This window comes from Perissodus microlepis, chromosome 13 (assembly GCF_051167445.1).
Source record: "Perissodus microlepis isolate ML-2025 ecotype Zambia chromosome 13, ASM5116744v1, whole genome shotgun sequence".
Lineage (NCBI taxonomy): Eukaryota > Metazoa > Chordata > Actinopteri > Cichliformes > Cichlidae > Perissodus > Perissodus microlepis.
The window spans coordinates 29603347-29624741 of record NC_140473.1 but is presented as its reverse complement, the minus strand read 5'-3'; the positions used below and the strand labels follow the sequence as shown (position 1 = coordinate 29624741).

Sequence of the window (21395 nt, the reverse complement as noted above, 5' to 3'; positions counted from 1 at the left end):
CCGCAATGTCTGAGGATACATAGCCTAGGGGTTTTGAGTTAAGAATGCCTTCAATCTCAATTAGGACCGTTCTTAAGACCTCTTCAGTGACCATTTGTGCACCAATGGTTCTCTTCAGAGCATTCTTCACAGAACGTATCTCCCTCTCCCAGGCTCCACCGAAATGGGGTGCATGCGGGGGATTGAATTTGAAATGGATTCTTTTAGTCATCAGGACCGGCTGTAGAGTCGGAGCAAGGTTGTCAAAAGCAGCCCGTAGTTCCTTATCTCCTCCTTTGAAGTTAGTTCCTTGATCACATATAATTTCCAGGGGTGTTCCTCGTCGAGAAATGAATCGTTGGAGGGCCATGAGGAAGGGGTCGGTATCCATGCTGTTTAGGAGGTCAAGATGTATACACTGAGTCGTGAGACATTTGAATATTATTCCCCACCTTTTCTCCGATCTGCGGCCGGTCTTGACCATGTATGGTCCAAAGCAGTCTATTCCTGTGGAGTAGAAAGGTGGTTTGAATAACCTAAGACGAGCAGCAGGCAAGTCTGACATTTTTGGAATGATGGGCTGTGCTCTCCATTTCTGACATGCAACGCAGCTATACTGATGCCTGCGTACGGCTTCCCTTCCTCTGAGAATCCAAAATTTCCGACGTAGTTCAGCAAAAAGTCTTTCTGAACCAGCATGATGCAGTTTGTCATCATAATCTTGTATGATCAGTTTGGTCACTGGATGAGCAGGATCAAGTACTATTGGGTGAATGACATTCAATTCCAAGTCTGGGCTTTGCCGTAGTCGGCCTCCTACATGGATAAGTCCAGAATTCCTGCACAACACTGGTGACAAACACAATAGACGGCTGTCGGATGAGAGGGGTTTGTCTGACTGTAAACGGGCTAAATCTTCACCGAAACTGTCCAGTTGTGCCTGACGAAGGATTTCTTGTTCTGCTGTTAGATAATCAGCTGCAGAAGGAAATTTACCCTTTTGGTTGGAGAGTGAACGAGCCGTGAAATCCAATAGCTCTTGATAGATTCTGAAGCTGGGTGTGTATGTATGGGAGGGTATACTGACAATACCAAAAAAGTAGGATTTCTTTAACTCAGTCTGATCATCATCAGGATGGAAATCTGTAACTGTGGGCCAGTTATTCGGAGGTTCATGCAGAAACGAGGGACCCTCGGTCCACCTGTTTGGGCTAAGGAACTCTTTCAGGGATTTACCTCTCGTAACATCATCAGCAGGATTTGTGGCTGAATTGATGTATCTCCAGTCTTGACTGTTTGTGAGGTTTTGAATTTCTGAGACTCTGGCTCCTACGAATACCTTGAAACGGCAGGAATCTGACTGAAGCCAGTGAAGTACAGTTGTTGAGTCAGTCCAAAGGGTGGTAGTCCTGACTGGTAAGGTGAGTTCTGTTTGTATGAGCTCACAGAGGCGTGCGCCTAGTAGGGCTGCGCATAGCTCCAGTCTGGGTATTGTTAAATTCCGTTTAGGAGCAACACGTGAGCGAGCTAACAAGAAACTCAGTTCCACATGACCTTCAAGATCATCTGATCTCAAATATGCGACAGCACCATATGCTCGCTCCGAAGCGTCACAGAAGATATGAATGTCTCGAACTGTGGTAGAAACATTCATTTCCTTAGAAGTATAGCAACGTGGGATGGCAATTTGTGGAAGATAACAAAGTTCTTCTTCCCAGGACTTCCATGCCTCTAAGAGGTTGTATGGAAGGGAAGGGTCATTCCAATCTCTCTCCTTTCTCCATAGCTCTTGCACCAAGGTTTTGGCGCGTGTTGTGAATGGGAGTAAGTAGCCTAATGGGTCATACAGACGAGCAAGTACTGCATAGATACGACGCATTGTGGTGGGGTGTGAGGCTAGAGTTCTGTATTTATAGGAAAACAAGTCAGTCTCACAATTCCACAATAATCCTAATGTGCGTTCATGTGGGCCAGATGGCTTGTCTTCAGTCAGGCAAAGTTCATTACTTGCCATTCTTACCTCAGATGGTAGATGGCTAATCACAACAGGATTATTGCTGGCCCACTGGCGAAGATCGAAGCCTCCTTCTGATAGATGGTTTCTTAATTTGTCTAGGAGTGTTCGAGCTAACTCTGCTGATGGAATACTCTGCAAGCAGTTATCAACATAGAAACACTGCATTACTGAAGACTGCACATCTTTGTCAGATTGATATTCCTTCACATGTTTCTGCAGTGCATAGATTGCACAACAAGGGCTGCAGGTCGTACCGAAGGGGAGTACCTGCCACTCATACACTGAAGGGGGAGCTGCTTTGCTCATGTCACGCCACAGGAATCGGAGGAGTGGTTTATCAGGAGGCAGAAGACGGACTTGGTGAAACATGCCTTTGATGTCGCCACTTATTGCCACTGAATGTTGCCTAAAACGCAACAAAACACCGAGAAGTGTTGGCCCAAGGATTGGTCCTGGCAATAGGTACTTATTGAGACACTGACCTTGAAATGTGAAAGAGCAGTCAAAGACTATGCGATCTTTATTGTTGTGACTTGTCATATGATGAGGAATATACCAGGCTTCTTTGCTATTGTGCATCTCATCCGGGCTAAGTTTAACTACATAGCCTGCTTGCTCCAATTTCAAAATCTGATCCTTGTAAGACATGGCTTTGTCAGGATCTTTAGCTAACCGAGCCTCAGTGTTGCGGAGTCTAGACATGACTACAGTTGGAGGGACATTCAAAGGAGGAAAGTTTGCCATCCGAAGAAGAGGAGTGGCGTAGCGATTAACACCATTGATCTCAACCCTTTTTGTGGCCTGTTCAAGGAGTTCCAGTGCCAGTTGATCTTGCTTTGATCGGATCACAGATTTCTCACTGTATTCAGGTAAAGTGTCTAGTTGCCATAGCTTCTCAACATGATAACGCAGTACGTCTGCAGATGAACTGAGAGATGTGAACAAACACTGCACATGCTCTGTACTGCTCTGGGGCTGAAAATCTGTGATCGGACCTTGAAGTGTCCATCCTAATTGGGTTTTAACTCCTGCAGGAGACCCATATGGTCCCTGTCTCAATGGAGCAGTAGGCGTGATGAGGTGAGTATGATCTGAGCCTATGAGCAGGAGTGGCGCTGCTTTATTAATAATGGGTAATGGGATACCTTGAAGATGCTTGTATCTCCGTTGGAGAGATGATACAGGGTAGGTGTGGTCTGAAAGTGCTAGGTGACTTGCAGTGAAGGCATTATTAATTGTGTAGGTTTTCTCTGGGTGTGCGATGGGTGAGATTTTGAAACTTACGGAAGAACCTTGAATAGTTTCAACTTCTTGACGGACAGTTCTAAGTGATAATCTCTCTGCTTCCCCAGTTAGGTTGAGATGCTGCGCCGCTGATGGTAGAAGAATGGTACGCTGGGAGCCATCATCAAGTACTGCATATGTTTCAAGAGTTCTTTTGCCATTTCGCAGGAGCACTTTCACAACCTTTAAAAGGACACTAGGACAATCACTAGGTCTATCAAAGTACAGTGTCCTCACTACAGGATTAGATTCAGTTGTAGATCTCTTATTTACATCACATAGGATCTGTAGATGTCGTCCCATACAGGTGGCACATGCTTTCCTCAGGTCACACTTTGCGGCCTGATGAGTGCTAGCACAACGCCAACACCGTTTGTTTGCTTTTATCCAGTTTATTTTCTCATCCTTTGTCTTCTGAATGAACTCGGGACACTTACTAATGTGGTGTTCAGGTGAGCGGCAATATGCACATGTTGCCTTAGTTGTTATGATCGGTGGTGCTGCCTGTACAGGATCATCAGATGTATTTGCCCCATGTAATATTGTTGTAAGTGGAGAGGTGTACTTAGGGGCAGGTTGTGGCTGGTTGAAGGATGAAACAGGACTGGCCTTTCTGGGTTGACACTTGCATTCCATTTGCAACCAGGATGAGAACAAAGGCAAGGTATACGTTATTTCTCCCTGTTCCCTGTAAACGTGCCGTTTGAAGCGACTGAAATGCTCTGCAGGCAACTTCGCTAACAAGCGATCAACATGGGAGCCACAATCTAGTTCTGCACGTCCTTGTTCTCCCATAGTGCTAAGCAACCCAACTAAAGCCTGTACACGAAGAGCAAAATTATCAAGACTCTGACCATCACCTGCTCTGATAGGAGGCAGTTCCAGTATATTCTTTAGCTCTTTCAATGCCAGCTGTCTTGGTTGCCCATAACGCTCATCAAGGGCTTTGATGGCTTGAGTGTATGGGTCAGGAGCGTAGGAAAAGGCAAGAGCTAATCGTTTAGCTTGGTCTACTTTGAGGTGATCAAGAAGGACATGATATTTGAAGTGCTCTGTCTCATGAGGATCAAGAAGGTTTGTAAGGGCCATCCGTAACATCCTGTATTGCATTTCGTCTTCTCTACTAAGGTCTGGAAACGAAGGACCTTCAAGCTTATATACATGTGTTCTCGTGCTAGAGGAGTGACCCGAGCTAGCAGTAACAGGTATCAAAGGTTTCTGTTCATGTGAGGCATTGGATGTAGCTGGTTGCTGCTCTAGAGGAGGGCAATACTTGTGGTCAGATATGCAAATGAGAGGTTGAACAGGGTCTTCAGCTAAAGGAACAGCAGGTTGAACACATGAGACCTGGTGGGGATCCTGCTGTGATAAGGCCAGGAAATCAAAGGGAGTCTCATCTTCTGTAGCAAGGACTGGTCTAGGTAAACCAGTTGAAGGGACTGCAGCATCTAATATTGTTGAATTAGGTAAAGGAGGGCTGGCAGCTGTAACTAAGCCAGACTGACGGCTAATCTGTGGGGGCTGGAAGGGTGATTGACAGGTTGCTGTATCAATCACTGGGAGCTGCTCATGTTGTTGATGTGTTTGAGGACTGGCTCGTAAACTGCATACAGAAGATCTGATTCCATCAGATGAGACAGTGCGAATTGAAGATCTGGAGCTACGAGAATGGGAAGGAGATGATTGAATCATAAATTGCCTAATCTCCCTCATCGTCGTCAGGAGTTCCCTCATGACCTCATCTTGGTTGGTAGGTAAAGGAGCAGGGCGGGTCTCTGGTTGACTTTCTGACTCTCCGACAGGATCCTGCAGCCCATGTGTGTCTTTGTCACTATGCTGGCATTCGGTTTGACTCTCTGTCTCACATGTAGCTCTTCTACTTCCATGATACTGAACGTCATACTGCTGCAGGTGGGCAGGAGGTCGACTATCACGACTGGATCTTCTCAAACCTTCAGTCAATGGCTGCTTTGAATCCATGACGCTAACACTGCTCCGGCTCGGAGGACCATGTTATGAAGGAAAAGAAGGCTCAGGGTTGAGTAATCAGCATCATGGGCTCATCCGATTAGGATAAGAATAAGCAGTCATCTAATCATTCACAGGGTTCTCCTTTTATTCTCAAATCAATAAAGCAAAGAAGGAAGGAAAGAAAGACACACATGGACTGCCAATGCTGAAAGAAAACAGAGAAGTTACTCATTACCTTAAACAATACATAAAATAAGAAAAACCAGAACAGAACAGAACCTCTGCTGCCGCCCCGTGTGGGAGTGAAGAAGGAGTGAGCCTAAAGTGAATGCAGTCCTTATATAATGTGTGACAGGTGAGTGCAATTAAGGACAAGCACCACACCCAATCAAAGGTGAGAGAACTAAACAAGGTGCATCTGGTGAAGTGAGTGGGTGTGCTGGGATGTGCTAAAAGGTGGGTCTCTACAACAGTGATCAAAGGTACTTATGTTCACAGCGTGTAATAATACTGACAGTCCAGGGCATTGTGGTCTGTTGAGCTAGGGTTAGGGTTAGGGTTAGCAATTCAGACATATGTAATCAATATTAAACGTCTCTGACGTGGGCCACTGTCCGCAGTGTTGGGAAATCCATACCAGGCTGGGACGAGTCAAGGTAGGTGAGCATCCACGAGAAGACACAGCAGATGCATCCTACTAATACTGACAGGACCAGGAGACTCCAGAAACCGAGCATCTTCTCTTCAGTGCCATCCTCTCCTGTCACCCTCTCTGCCCGCAGCTCTTTGAGTATGGGGTAGATAAGGGCGCAGAGAAACCCTTATTACTAATTTGTATTATAATTCAATTTTCATGAAATATTCATATTCAGTATTGGTCCTTATATTAATAACCACGTATCCACCCAGGCTCATGGTGGGGCAGGGCTCTGTCCTGGGATGCTTGAGTACAAGGTAATGTACACCCTGACCAGGTATCCAGTCTGTCAGAATTGTTTTCAATATTTGGTTCAAAAACATGAGTGACAACAAAAATCCAACTAGGATTCTTGCATATGATGAATGAAGTCTGTCTTTGACTGTATTGTCCAGCTGATCCATCAAACCCCCAGCAGGTGAACCTTATTCATGACATAACACGGCAACAATGTAAAAAATGAAACAGCAACAGTCTAAATGTAAAGTGCATTCTAAACTCCTCTTCAATAAATCATATGCAAAGAGTCATTCAGGACTGTAAAACGTGAACTACAGAACCCAGAGTCTTCATCATTAAATCTCTGGTTGCTTCATTTTTCTATCCTATATCAGATACTTTAAAGGTTAGGTTAGGTAAACTTGCATTCTCATGGTGAGGCAAAGTGCTTTATGTGTGTGTGTGCGTGTCATGAACGGCTATAAAAGGCCTATAATTAAAGAACAAAGCGGGGTTTGAGTTCGAGTTGCGGCAGACTGTCACTACTTGTAAATGGAACGCAGACTTCCTACGGCGGACAGCTAATAACAGGAATCGGACGCGGTCCACCCAAGTCCACAGCAACCACCATAGCAACCGCCTAGCATGACCTTAAAAACATATTCTGTCTTCATAACTATCAAACACGTGAAATGATTTGCAAAGTGTTTAAGTGTTACAGCTGCAGAGAGCTATGGCGGTATCTTTGGAAGCTGTTTACATAGCTAATAATATACGATGTAACCATGGAGACAGTCAGTCACGTGAGCTAGCGGTGCATGTTTACTACAGTGAATAAGGTGACTGCGTGCACAGCGTCCACACGCTGCAGAGGGTAAAGACATTACTTCAATATTGTTTTATATTGATATATATTTGCCTTCTGTTGACCATCACCTCAGGTTCACCATTACAGTTTCAGCATACAGATGCACACTGTCTAAATATGAACACATTCAAAACTCATGTCTCAGAAATAAGCACAGCTGTTCATGTTTGTCATTAGAGTTTTATTTGCAAGAAAATTATGAACTTCATATTGTGCATCAAATAAAAGAACATTTCACAACTCTGAGTCAACAGAAACAGGTAACAGAAATGTCTCTAATGTAGACATGTACAGTGTAGTGTAAGCATTAAAAGATCATAAAGGAAACACTAACATTTATGTGAAACTAATTGTAATAAAAAAATGAACAGGTGGTTTATAGATGTAAAAGAAAGAATCTGAAAACAACACTTTTTTGGTCTAAGTGATCAAAGTAGAAAACAGAACTGATGTTCAAAAACAAACCGTAGCTGCACTAATATTACACATCTCCATTGTTGTGGTGAACAGACATGTTGCTTTTAAAACCACATGCAGTGTGTGACCGTGACTGTTCACTGAGACCATGAACGCCACTTCGCTGAAGCCTTCGCCTTCTTCTTCTTCTTCTAAATTGGAAGCAGAAGGAGCACGAGCTGCTTTGATCTACTGAAAGGAAAAAGCAGAACATCTGAGCTGAAACCAGTCAGCTGAAATCATTAAGACAGGAACAATCATTCAATGCAGTGTCTCAGGTGGCTTAGCCTGTTACAACTGTTGATACAAGCTAAATACGGTTAACACACAGTGTCAGGGAGCTCCAGTGTGGGAACTAGTGGCTTTAGGTTTGTAGTCATTTAACTTTCATCCATTCATTCATTTAATTCAGGAGGAAGAAATGTCAGGTTGATGCAGGCTGGTTACATGCATTTGGTCCCATGCTGTCTTTAACTAAATGACTTGGTTCATTTTATGGCTGGGCTGTATGTGGGGTTATATCATGTTATTTGGGCAGGAGTACCTGTCCTCTGTTAGACTTAGAAAGTTTCTCCATAAGTAGAGTTTCTAACTCTTATAGCACATCTGTGGCTGACAGCTTTTTGGTGGCTCTTTTTACCCCACACTGGTTGTGAGTGTGTAAATAGCCCCACTAGTTCTTTTGGGTTGCAGTTAACTTGGGAGGAAGAGGTAGGTCTGCCATGACTAGATGAATAACAATGATCTGGGATACATAAATTTCATAATGCATGCATATATCTCTATAAACCTGGCCTGAGGGCTGCCATTTTTTACATTCAGTTATTTCTTTGTTGAATCTAAATAATGAATGTGTTACAGTTAAACTGACACTGATCAGTGTAAATGGCTCATTGGGACACAGAAACCTTTAAATTAAACCCTATCACCTGATATCGAGTGTCAAACAATATCAAAGCTGTAAAAGCTGTTTACAGTCAGAATTTATAAAACTATGATTGTAAATGAATTCAAACAAGTGAGCTTTTCTCTTTGTGCTGAATATCAACACTGTGATTTCTTAGACTGTAAGCTTTACTTTAGCACAACCAGTTGTAGAAGCTGCCACTCCAAATGTCTTTTGATAACAAGAAAAAAATACCTTTTCAGTCCACGGCCTGAAGTTCTTCTCTGACATCTTCTGCCATCGGCTTTGTCTGCTGGTTTGAAGACAATAAACCACAAAAAGATGATTTAGTCACTTTGTCTGCGTCATGCAGCTCGAATGTGTCGTGTAACGATGTTGAATAGCCGTCGTTATCCCTCTGCTGTGTCAGTAGGATTGTACTGTGCAGCATCTCATTGATATGTGAGGAATGCTAATGTAACACGATAACAGACGTCTGGTCTTACATCATTAAAACATAAAGGACAGGAGATATTTAGATATTTTTATATTTATATTACATTTTATAGCTGACGGATATTACTAAATAGATAGAATTTACTAAATAGCTGGATGAACATGAAAAATATGTCTATAATAACAAATGACCATGAGAGCCAGTAGAATTAATTCAACTGGACACTCAAAAGACGTCCTTAAATGCTCTTTAAGTGGCAGAACAAACGAACAAACAGTTAATTGCTTACTTGAGATGAAATCTGCTCAGCTACTTTGAAAACAGCTTCTAAGTGGTTCCTCCTTTAACAGGATGACTGCTCAGGGGTAAGGCCATCATGCAGTCCAGCAACCTTTATGGTTCTGCTTTGATTCACCAGGAACTATTAGGGAAACCTTCCAGCGCCTCCTGTGAAAGACACAGGCATAAACACACAAACATTTATTAACATGTTCCACAGTCTTCCAGTTTGATTTTCTCATCCTGTGGACAACAACGTACATGGATGCAGGTTTAGTGTTAACTTTTGTAAGGTTTATTTAGTGAACATATCCAGCTGCAGCTCCACTGTGATCCTGAACTGGATAAGCACTTAAGAAAATGTGTCAATAAATGGACATACATCAACTTACTATATTTATCCAAACAGACGGGACCAATAATGCTTCACTGAGTTAGAGACTTTAACAGTCTCTTCTATGTAAGAATGTCTCGTGCTGATATACCTGCAAACTTGACAACAAAGGTTTTTCTGACTGCATGTAGCTGTCCTCTATGTCAGCTCACACATTTACATTCATGTCACACTTATTTCTGCTTTCCCATTTTATAATTATTACTTACATTTTGATTAGATACCTTGAGTTTGTAAATGATCAGATTACATAATTGGAATACAATGTATCCAATTCAGGGTTGCGGGAGGATGAAGCCTATCCCAGCTGATACAGGACAAAGACAGGCTGCCAGTTTATTGCAGGGCTAACACAATATGTGTAACAGAAAATCCACTTAAATGTTTGATATTTCTTATAATAATCATAATTATGACTATTATTTAAAGGTTTCTTTATAAATACATTTTGATTTTTTATAACCTCTAAAATATAAACCTGAGCTGTTTCAGATTCTGACCTCTGACCTCAGTGACCTGGCTGTGTCCTCACTGCAGCTCCCTCTTGGAAGTACGTCTGCTTCTTGTCTACCCCCAGTGTTGACCGCCTGCCCTTGATATCACGTACTGTACCTGAGGAACAAAAAAGGACAAACACTTGCCTTCATTTAAGAAGTACATTCATACAGAGGTAATCTATGGAAACACACTAGTTCAACCTTTGGGAGAAATCAGTTCCTGTGAAACATTTCTGTAAATGAACATCATGTGGAGAATGAATGAAATGAGTTCTTCAGGTGACTCAGCAGTCCCACACTGACAAATGAAATCTAGTTAAACTATTAAGCATAGTTGCTCTTCTGAAATCTGTGTTAAACAACAACAAACATAAATTAGTAACAAAAATACAGCTGAGTAGAGGCTTTACAAGCCACCAGCAGCCACAATGCTAAATTTTAATCTTCAAATGTTTCTGAGCCGTCTTCAACCTGCTTTTAACACATTAAAGTCCCACAGTCAATGCAGCCTGACTCAATCCTAGATGTTCAGCACACAGAGACACAGAGGTACCGTTTAAACTTTAGTGTTAACCTGAGTCACTGATCATTTGCAGTATTACAGAGTCTGGCAGTCTTTGCATGATGTCCACGTCACTGTACGTTTCTAGCTGACTCTCAGGTGTGACAGGTGTGCCAGCAGGAAAGAGTAATAATAACCTGCATCCTGAGGTTTGTCATGCAGGATTAAAGGATCCAGGCTTTGTTCACACAGCTAGGATTGTATTTTACACTGACCCTGGGTCAGTATAAGTATCATACAGTTTAAACGAAGCACTGAAACTTGCACATATTTATTACAGATGCACTGAAGCTAATCGACATATTTGCTGTCAGTCTGTGGCTGCGATTAAACACTTTATTAACTAGTAACTTCATCAGTCATGACAGAAGCTAATATTTCTGTGCTAACATCGTTTAACCAGTAACAGCTTTCCTCCAATATAAGCTAACGTTTACACCGTAACTTTAAGCTAGCACCACAAAGACGGTAAAACACGTAATAATATCTACAAATGCATCTTAAAGCTGTTATATTAGCACTCGGTGTATTACTAAGATAACCACATTAACATTACTGACACTCGCTGACTTTTAATAGTCATTCTATAAATGCTGTCCGTTTAAATGGTCTTACCTGTACACACTGCATATCCACCGGATTCCAGCCAGAGTGGATTCTGGAGTCTTCCCACGCTCCTGTTAGTGATCCTCCATCTGGATGGATGAGAACAACCTTCTGAACAATCTAGCAGGAGATGGCCCATATCTATGGGACTGATTTGTGCTAATAACGCCCATTGTATGGACTGATAACAGCCGAAGCGGGTGAATAAAGTCACCCAGTAGCTAGCTGTGCCATTACCCAGCATACATCACTCCCTCCATAAATGCAATAAACGATAGAAAAGTATCGTTCTACCTGTTTTTCAGGTAGTTGTTTACATTATATAATTTATTGTGTTCCGTATACGTCACTACAATGTGATTTGGAAAATGTCTAAATATACCGACAACAGGCACTTCCGCAGCAATCTCTTCAATCGGAGGAGCCTTCACGTCAATTCCCGACGCGAGGGGGGTACCCTGCGCGTCCATAAGCGAAGCAGCGGGAGCCTGACCATGCGTCACACGTTTGACGAGTTGGGAGTGAGAACGTGTTGAATTAATAGTGAATTTAGACAAAATTAAACATCTGCTACTCTAACAGCCATCTTTCTATACACACACATCCCTCTTTACAATTTAGTCACAACAAAAAGTTACTTTGACGAGGTTTAAGCATTAAAAGCTCGCTGGTCAGTCATCTCCATGTGTTCTGTCCTTGGTCTTTCTCCCATTGCTCATCTTCTTAGCTTGGCCTGGATTTACTGAAGGGCTCCTAAATGTGGATTCCATTTATGTAAAATCATACTAACTCTTCACCACAATTACATATTTTAACTGTAGGCAACACTAACTAACTGTCAGAGAGCCTGACAGATGCTTACGGCACATCAGTTGACCAATCTAGTATTTGCCAAAGCTTCACAATGACATGTTTTTGTTCTTTTTGGTTTGTTTGTATAAAAGTCAACCCGACACACTGTTATGTTGATCACTCTGGACGAGTGTTTGTTTAAGCACCACACATATGGCTTTCATGGTTTGCCAACCTGTTCACCAACTCTCCGGTTGGTCTTCTGCACATGCTCCTGCTCACTCTGGTCTCCGGCTTGACTATATAAAAAGGAAAACCTCGTTAGGAAGATCATCACCACCTGTCCCTGCAGCCTCCCTGGCACCGCCCCCTTGAGCTCACTGCATCACTCCTCCCCTGCGGCTGAGCCAGGGACCACACCTCCACCACAGTTTGGATTTCTAAATAATATTTATTGGGTGTTTATAATTCATGTAACCATTATCAGTTACAATTACCATCAATCTGCATTTTGTTATTATTCAATTCAGAACTGCCCAGACCAGACACAGTGACATTCCACCAGAATCCCTTTGATCTCTGATCTTCTTTATGACATCAGCACACTAAAACCCTTAAAGAGGGGAAAGGTTCTCATTCTTGTCAGTCTTTCAAAGATAGTGGAAGAATTCACTAGGCAGTTAAACTACTCGAAACTTCAGTTTCTGACACAGTTGACCGTATTTTTAAAAAATCTTTTAGTTAGTACAGAGATTTAACATCAACTTCAATTTGAAATATGAGTCTGTCAAATCCTGTTGTGTGCAACCTGAGAGCAGAGAACGAAAAACTTAACCAGCAAATCAAAGAGCTGAAAAATGAGAATAAAACTCTCAAAGAACAAAACTCTACCATACGTGACCTTAAAGTCGAGAACGCCGACCTTAAGGAGCAAAAAAGAGAGCTCATAAATGAGAACAAAATTCTCCAAAAAAACATTGAAGTTCTCTTCAAACGAAGTGGGTTCTCTAAAAACAAGAGGAAAAGAGACCTGCAACTAGAGAATGAAAAAATTCACTTCAAAATTCAAGACCTGGAATATTGGAACCAAATTCTAAAGGATTTAAACAGCTCCAAAACCAAAGAGATCCAGCAACAGAAAGAGGTGATGCAGGAAATGGAGGCAGAAATCAGAGAGCTGAAAAGGGACTTTGAAAAGGAAAAAGATGACATGCAACAGGAAATACGGGCTGTTAAAGATAAACTCCATCAGGCAAACACAGCCTTTAAAGAGTTACAAGAGAGTGGAGAAAGAAAAAGGATCATGAATGAGGAAAACAAAACAACGGACAGTGAACAGCTCAGACAGACCCTGGAACTCCAATGCGTTGCACGTGAAATTGACATATCGAGGCATAACGAACTTCTTGAACAGGACCTCCAGGAGCTTTCCAAAAGGAGTGGTGATTCTCAAAAAGAACTGAAACCACACGATGAGGGTGTGAAAGGAGAATCACGGATCTTCAAAGCCACTGAGAAAGACTCCGAACATGATTTTAACGTGACCAACAGAGAAAAGGAGTTGTTGTGCCATGAATTTGAGGCAGTGAAAAGAGAGCTTGAAGAGGTCAAGAAAAATCTGTGTGATGTACAGGAAGCCTTGAAAACAGAAGACATGGCGTTGCAAACCCAAGCTCAGACTCCCAAAGTTTCACAGGAAGAACATAACAATCTGATAAACAACTACGATGTCCAAGTTGACATACTCAAACAAGAAAATAAGGCCTTAGAAAATAAGGTTAGTGACCTTACCAAAAAGATGTGGAATGGACGGGAAGCGATGAGACAAATGGAAAAGAACTTTCAAGAACAAAGGAAGCTACTCGAAAATCTCCGAGGAGAATTCGAGGAAATTTAGCACAACTACGACTTTGGCCCTCCCTATTAAACCTGGTTAACGCAGGTTCAATTCATTTGATTTAATTGGCCCAAAATGAGTGACTGCACCCAGACACTCAGTAGCAAAAAAATTACAGAGATTCAAGAGAGAAAACTGTTTCTGCATAGACTCCTATAGTACTGCAAGTCGTGTCATCACTTGGTGTCCTGCATAGAGTGCAGGTTTAAGGTATTTACGTATCTTTCAGAATTAGAAGCTATGCTGCGTCAGGGGTTATAACAGCTGTGCCCCCCCCCAACCGGTCGAGGCAGATGGCCGCCCCTCACTGAGCCTGGTTCTGCCGAAAGTTTCTTCCTGTTAAAAGGGAGTTTTTCTTTCCCACCGTCACCAAGTCTAAGGAGCTTGGAGAAAAGCGCCTGGACTTCTTTAACTTAAAGAAGTCCAGGCGCTTTTCTTTCCAAGCTCCTTAGACTACTATGGCCTTGATGACTGATAACCTTCACAGACACTGTCATCAAGGGTTTGCTCACAGGGGATCATCTGATTGTTGGGGGGTTTTCTCTCTTATATTGTATGGTCTTTACCTTACAATATAAACAGCCGAGAAGCGGCTATTTTTGCGATCCGGTGCTTTAGAAATACATCTTAGCTGAACTGAACTCCATAACATCTGGACTGAAATGCCTACACACAACGGTAGGCATTTCAATCAAGAGCTCTGTCCAAAACGTTCAATGACAAGCATCAGCACCAGGATTGTTTTTTAGCTCACCAACAGTTCATGTTCCATACCCAGTTTTTATTGTAACTGCAACTTTGTAAGACTGGGTTGGGAGATGTTCTTGTGGTGAGCTTTTATTCACATAATTGGCTTCTTTAATAGTGAAATAAAATAAATTTGTATAACTGGAAACAGCGTTCTCATGTCTGATTATCACATTGTATTCTTTAAACCATGGAACAGAATATATAATATATATAATTTACTCATAGTAATATTAATATCTAATGTGATTGAGTTTCCTCATCTCTACTTATGTGCTGATGTGTTCACTGAGGCCATTGTATGGTCCATTTTGGCTGCATTTCCATGTTTTAAACATGAAATTTGCTTATTTAAAGGGTGTCTCATGTATCTCTTATGCAGAAATATGTGTTGCCTAGCTGGACAAATGTAGCACAGGTCTACTATTATTGGCCTAATGTATTTTAACAATCATTTCAGCATCCAGATAATCTCTTTCATCATCTCTTTCGATGAATTTAGCCTGGTTGTCATGAAATAGGCATTTGAAACAATAACTACCAGTATCTTTGAATGTGTGTGATTTCACTAATCCTACACATTCTTTGCAAGACAACTGGGTGCTTTTATGTAAAGAATGATCTGAGAACACTGAGGCTAATGAAGTAACAAGAGAAACATAGTAAGTAGTCTTTCAGTTTGCATGATCAATTTTGATTATTGTTCATTTACCATGTCAACATGTTTTAGAGCAACGTTTTCTGATTTTGAGCTCTTTTAGGTGTACGTCATCGTCCAACACGTTCTCACTCCCAACTCGTCAAACGTGTGACGCATGGTCAGGCTCCCTCTGCTTCGCTTATGGACGCGCAGGGTACCCCCCTCGCGTCGGGAATTGACGTGAAGGCTCCTCCGATTGAAGAGATTGCCGCGGAAGTGCCTGTTGTCGGTATATTTAGACATTTTCCAAATCACATTGTAGTGACGTATACGGAACACAATAAATTATATAATGTAAACAACTACCTGAAAAACAGGTAGAACGATACTTTTCTATCGTTTATTGCATTTATGGAGGGAGTGATGTATGCTGGGTAATGGCACAGCTAGCTACTGGGTGACTTTATTCACCCGCTTCGGCTGTTATCAGTCCATACAATGGGCGTTATTAGCACAAATCAGTCCCATAGATATGGGCCATCTCCTGCTAGATTGTTCAGAAGGTTGTTCTCATCCATCCAGATGGAGGATCACTAACAGGAGCGTGGGAAGACTCCAGAATCCACTCTGGCTGGAATCCGGTGGATATGCAGTGTGTACAGGTAAGACCATTTAAACGGACAGCATTTATAGAATGACTATTAAAAGTCAGCGAGTGTCAGTAATGTTAATGTGGTTATCTTAGTAATACACCGAGTGCTAATATAACAGCTTTAAGATGCATTTGTAGATATTATTACGTGTTTTACCGTCTTTGTGGTGCTAGCTTAAAGTTACGGTGTAAACGTTAGCTTATATTGGAGGAAAGCTGTTACTGGTTAAACGATGTTAGCACAGAAATATTAGCTTCTGTCATGACTGATGAAGGTACTAGTTAATAAAGTTTCCAGTAAAGTGTTTAATCGCAGCCACAGACTGACAGCAAATATCTCGATTAGCTTCAGTGCATCTGTAATAAATATGTGCAAGTTTCAGTGCTTCGTTTAAACTGTATGATACTTATACTGACCCAGGGTCAGTGTAAAATACAATCCTAGCTGTGTGAACAAAGCCTGGCTCCTTTAATCCTGCATGACAAACCTCAGGATGCAGGTTATTATTACTCTTTCCTGCTGGCACACCTGTCACACCTGAGAGTCAGCTAGAAACGTACAGTGACGTGGACATCATGCAAAGACTGCCAGACTCTGTAATACTGCAAATGATCAGTGACTCAGGTTAACACTAAACTTTAAACGGCACCTCTGTGTCTCTGTGTGCTGAACATCTAGGATTGAGTCAGGCTGCATCAGCTGAAGCTGTTATTTGTATATATCAGTATTTTTTATTCAGGTGTGGGGAAAATACGTAAGACTGCAGTGAAGCGATGCACCAGATTAATCCCTGGCCAAAGCTATCGTACTTAAATCAGACTACTGATCCAGCCACATCAGCCTTTTGTGAGGTCTGTTTAAAGTTGACTAAAAGTGAACTGCAGCTTCCTGAGAGGTGGACTGTGAGCACAGAAACACATGTTCATACATACAGCTGCAGCAAACTTACATTAATTTTAAATAGATTTGTTACTCTGATGTCTGTCTCTGTGTTAGTCCTCTGACAGACTGGTGACCTGTCCAGGTGTGCTCTACCTATGACTACTGGGACAGGCTCTAGCCTTTTTAATAGAAATTTTCTGTTATTCTCATTTAAAGTATTTAAGTGCTTATGCATATGCTTAGTTGTGACACTGTTATAGACTGTTCAGTGAAAGTTTCTAAAACTAGATGAACTTACTTCAGCGTCAGCAGTTTGAGAAAACAACTCCCTTTACAGGTGCTGATAAGGCCAAGGGCACAAAACAGCTTAACCATTGATCGGTTAGGTTTCATAGCGAGGCACGTGAAGTGTGGTAGGATCAGTTTGTAACTTCCTCCCTCTTCCTTGGAATGCATAAAGGAGTAGGAGCACCACTTCTGCGGCAGCGCTGACATGACTGAACTGTGATGTTTGATGTGTGTTGGCGCAGTAATAAATAGCTTGATCACAGCTCTTTCTGTGTTGCAGACTTTATTTAAAAAATTCCACGACACCTCCCACCCTCCCACTGTGAACCTAAATTGAATATTCAGAAGACATTTGTTTAAATAGTTCTACAAATCTGAGCTGTTGGTGTGTCCTTGGATTGTGTGGTAATAATATTTGAGCCTGCAATCTTTCTTACTGAATCTCTACTATGAGTCATGTTACCTGAGATTAATTCTATGTTTACCTGTCAGCCTGGACGAATGTGCTGTGTGAAGGAAATTAAATTAAATCAGATCTGAACTGCTTACATTTGAGGAACCTGTTCATATTTAATTGAAATATGAACCAGTGATTTTTTTGATTGCTGATTCCAAGAGAGTCTTTGTGGAAATCCTGTTTGGCTTTTTGTTATTTTAATTCTCTTCTCTGTTTTCCAGAACAGTTCTCCACAGTCGCTGTCCACATGGGTCAGTGGGACCAAGAAGCACTCTGCTAATGTGTGGACTCTGACCAGCAACATCCAGCAAGACCCAGACAGCGTTTTCTATCTCCCAGCTGGAGGTTTTTGTTTGTCTGTGACTGGAGAGTCAGATTTTTGTTGAGCTTCACACTTGCAGAGGTAAGTCAGTTTGCAGAGATCCCTCCCACCCTGGCTTTTATGTGCTAGATTTCTTATCTGAAAGAGTAATATTTCAGTGACTGCTGCTTATACCACAGGTTAATACACGCTACTGATCCCTGATAGGAGAATCATCAATTTTGCCAACAAAGAAGCCTGGTGGATGTTTGTTTACAGTCTGATGATGGGACATCATGCTCTGCATCTTCAAAGTTTGCCTCCTCATTATTATTCATACCCAGTAATGTGAAGTATGCTTATATCTACTATAACTGAACCAACCTGGTGCTCTTCATTTATGGAGGCTGTTGAGTCTGAATGTTGGATGTTGTGTATCTCGTGTTCTCTGGGCTTTGTTGTCCTCAGTCTTTTCGCAGGATCAGAAAACAAAACCAGGAGGTGCGTAAATGTTTCTTCTCCATGATGTTTCTTCAAATGTTTCTTCTGGATGATGATAAGACTGTGACACGGGATGCCACCTTTGGTCTTGTGATGAAGCAAAGCTCAGGAAGAAGTGTGATTAAATGGTACCCACATGTGTGCTGCTGAGAAGGATGTACAGGGGCACCTGCAGCCAAATCCAAGCTTCAGGTTAGTTGTAGTTGCAGAACGCTATAGGACTGAGACAGCTGAGGCATCAAATGTTTGATTAAACGGATGAAAAAGAGAAGTTTCTTCCCTATAATTATCACTTCTTAAAATCTGTAGCAACTTCAAGTCTGTCAGCATGCTGAGCATGCTCAGAATGTGACAATATATTTTTGTTCAATATTTAATTTCTTTCAGTTGCAATTGTTAAATGAAAAAAAAATAAAAATATATATTCTTATAATTTAGCAAACTAATTTATCAAAAAAAAATATACATATATCTGTATTAGTTTTAATAAATTAATTTGACACCTGTATTGAAAATACCATATTGTATTCATACAGAATCAGTATGGTATCATTGTTTGTCTGCTCACTGATTGCTGAAACTAAGAGCTACTTTGATCTGTTAAGATCTAAAGTATCCAAAGTTGAGCTCTGATGTTTCTTCACCCCTGTGTGTGATATGTGATTTCCTACATGCTGGCAGAGCAGAGCGGCAGTTTGTGCTCACAGATGGTGACGGTGTGGAGAGACGGTGGTGTTTCCTCAGAAGAACCAGCAGAGTCACTTGCTGACTGATGTTCGTCTGCACTGCACAGAGGAAATCAACTGACCAAGGTTTGTCCAGTGACGTGTTATGAAATGTATATTTGTTTTATGCTTACAGTTATGTTTTTCTTGACAGAGGCTCTGCAGAGGTTAGACAAAGCAGAGAAAATATGTGCTTTACATTTTACTGTGATTTATTGAGATATTTGTTGCCTGATGTTCAGCAGGAATGGAGAAATAGAATCAAAGGGAGATGTTTTTGCTGTTTTTGTAATGATGTAAGTAAATCTTCAATATTATTTATTTGCTTGGTTATATTAGGAGTGTTTCTGAGTGAGGGGGAGAGGAGTCATCATCCAGGTAAAGTGACGTAGAGCTACACACAGCATAGTGGCATACGTGAACTCACAAGCATTTAGTATGTCACCACGGGCACAACAGAGATTGAGCAAAGTCTTAGAGGCCCCAAATCTAACATTCACACATGAAGGAGCAAACATGGCAGATTTAATGGGAGCAGGGGAACCCCATGACTGCGTCAGAAGAGCACAGGTTGAAGAAAAAATTAGAGAGGACCTGAAGGCAGAACCTATACCTGGAGCTGAGGACTGGTTCACTGATGGATGTTGCCACAGAGACGAAGAAGGACTGAAAGCAGGATATGCGGTAGTCTGCAGAGTAGGAGAGGAGTATCAGGTCAAAGAAGCAGGAAGAATTGGGGGACAGCAGTCGGCACAGAGAGCTGAAGTGATAGCCCTAGCTCGAGCCTTGAGATTAGCTAAGAATAGGAGAGTGAACATCTACACTGACTCAGCGTATGCATTCGGAGCAGCTCATGTGGAGCTGGCTCAATGGAAAAGAGCAGGATTCAGAACAGCAACCAATGCACCTATCTGCCACAAAAGTGAAATGGAGGAACTGGAAAAGGCCTTGGCTGACCCAGATGAAGTGAGTATCATAAAATGCAAAGCGCACTCACAAGGAACCAGCATGGTGGCAAAAGGAAACCAGAAAGCAGATGAAGCCGCAAAAGAGGCGGCAGACTACAAAGGACGGAAACAAATGATACAGGTAACTGCAGAAGAGGAAGTATCCACTAACATGACGGAGGAAGTCAAACAGGCTCAGGAGGAGGCATCCCCAGAGGAAAAGGGGGTGTGGAAAAACAAAGGAGCCTGGCAGGATGGACACTTGTGGAGGGGGCCAGACGGGCGCCCCGTGTTGACAGCCAAAATGGCAAAACAGAAGGTGGAGGAGGCCCACGGACTTGCCCACGTGGGGGTAGCACAGATGGAGAGAAACTTGTGTCATTGGTGGCATCCTGAGTTGAAAGAAATGATAAGGGAAAAGGCCAGGATGTGTTTAATCTGTGGCGCACACAATCCCAAGCCAGCGGTCAAACCGGAAGTGGGCTTCACACCGTACGAGCTGCAAACTGGGAGACAGTTTCCGGCCCCTTGGACGGTGGGCTCGGTGGGACAGGACACCAGAGGGAACAGGTCTCACGCAGACTATTGGAACGAGTTAAAGGCGCTGGTGTCCAGTTTCACCAAACAGGTGGCTTGTGAAAAGCCCACAGGAGGAGGAGAGGTCCCGGACGCAAAGGCAGTGTGGCTGAAGGTCATCAAACGCAAGTGGAAGGAACCCCGTTGGACTGGTCCATACGAGGTGTCGGCTCGGACAGCTACAGCGGTTCAACTGAGAGGGAAAGGCGACGCCTGGTATCACTGGACGCAGTGCGCAGCGGCGCACGAGGACTTGGTGGGGAGAAATCAATCTCCACCCAACACAGGTGAAACTCAGAGGCAGAATAAACCCTCACACCTGTGCAACGGGCCAACCGGTGGTCTACCCGGGAGGTCGAAGAAAGAAGAGCAGCCTAGGAGGAAGTCGCCGCGCCAGCGAAAGGGAGCGGCACCAAACTGAGCATCTAAAAAGGGCTTTGAACTTTTTGCTACAACATAACTTACACACAACACCATGCCATCACAACAATCAGATACTCGTGACGAGAAAAGAGTTCAAAAGGCTATCACAATGTTCAATAATACCATAGGTTTAATGTCGATGATGTTTTTAATCACAGCTATATGTTTTTTGGTTTATTTTTTGCAGGCCGACAAAGGAAAACTGTCTGAGCACGGAGGTCAGGCCGGCCCGGCGCTGTTTGATACGCCACTTACACCACTCGTGATCCTTAGTGACTTCAGGCCGTGGGCGAGAACGAAGCGCGAGGTCTCTGGTAAAAAGGATGAGTGTCTCAGCACATACGGTAGAGTAGAATTAGATTATTTTAATTCAGTGAATATACTGCGCTGCTTC

At 42.4% G+C, this 21395-nt stretch overlaps 1 protein-coding gene and 1 long non-coding RNA gene across 6 annotated transcripts; one reads left to right on the top strand and one right to left on the bottom strand.

Moving 5' to 3' along the window:
- Positions 1-7195: 7195 nt before the first annotated feature.
- On the bottom strand, positions 7196-10688 carry LOC146375327 (uncharacterized). Of its 2 annotated transcripts, XR_014801955.1 has the most exons (3): positions 10008-10688; positions 9124-9281; positions 7196-8690 (listed from the first exon to the last, which is right to left on the bottom strand). It is a non-coding gene; the product is annotated as an uncharacterized LOC146375327 (long non-coding RNA). The 2 variants fall into 2 exon arrangements; XR_014801954.1 differs by lacking the exon at positions 10008-10688 and having other exon boundaries at positions 9124-10001.
- Positions 10689-17474: 6786 nt separating this feature from the next.
- Positions 17475-21193, top strand: LOC146375326 (uncharacterized). 4 transcript variants are annotated; one of them, XM_084948373.1, is made up of 2 exons: positions 17475-17931; positions 18030-21193. In XM_084948373.1, the coding sequence occupies exon 2, from the start codon at positions 19494-19496 to the stop codon at positions 20997-20999; it is 1506 nt and encodes a 501-aa protein (XP_084804499.1). In that variant the 5' UTR covers positions 17475-17931; positions 18030-19493; the 3' UTR covers positions 21000-21193. The 4 variants fall into 4 exon arrangements, with proteins under 4 accessions (XP_084804499.1, XP_084804498.1, XP_084804500.1 ...); XM_084948372.1 differs by having other exon boundaries at positions 17475-18522; positions 19017-21193; XM_084948374.1 differs by having other exon boundaries at positions 17475-19142; positions 19395-21193.
- Positions 21194-21395: the final 202 nt, after the last annotated feature.

Bases quoted from the DNA above. Each gene is read 5' to 3' on its own strand.
- LOC146375326 (XM_084948373.1), top strand. From the start codon at position 19,494: ATGTCACCACGGGCACAACAGAGATTGAGCAAAGTCTTAGAGGCCCCA.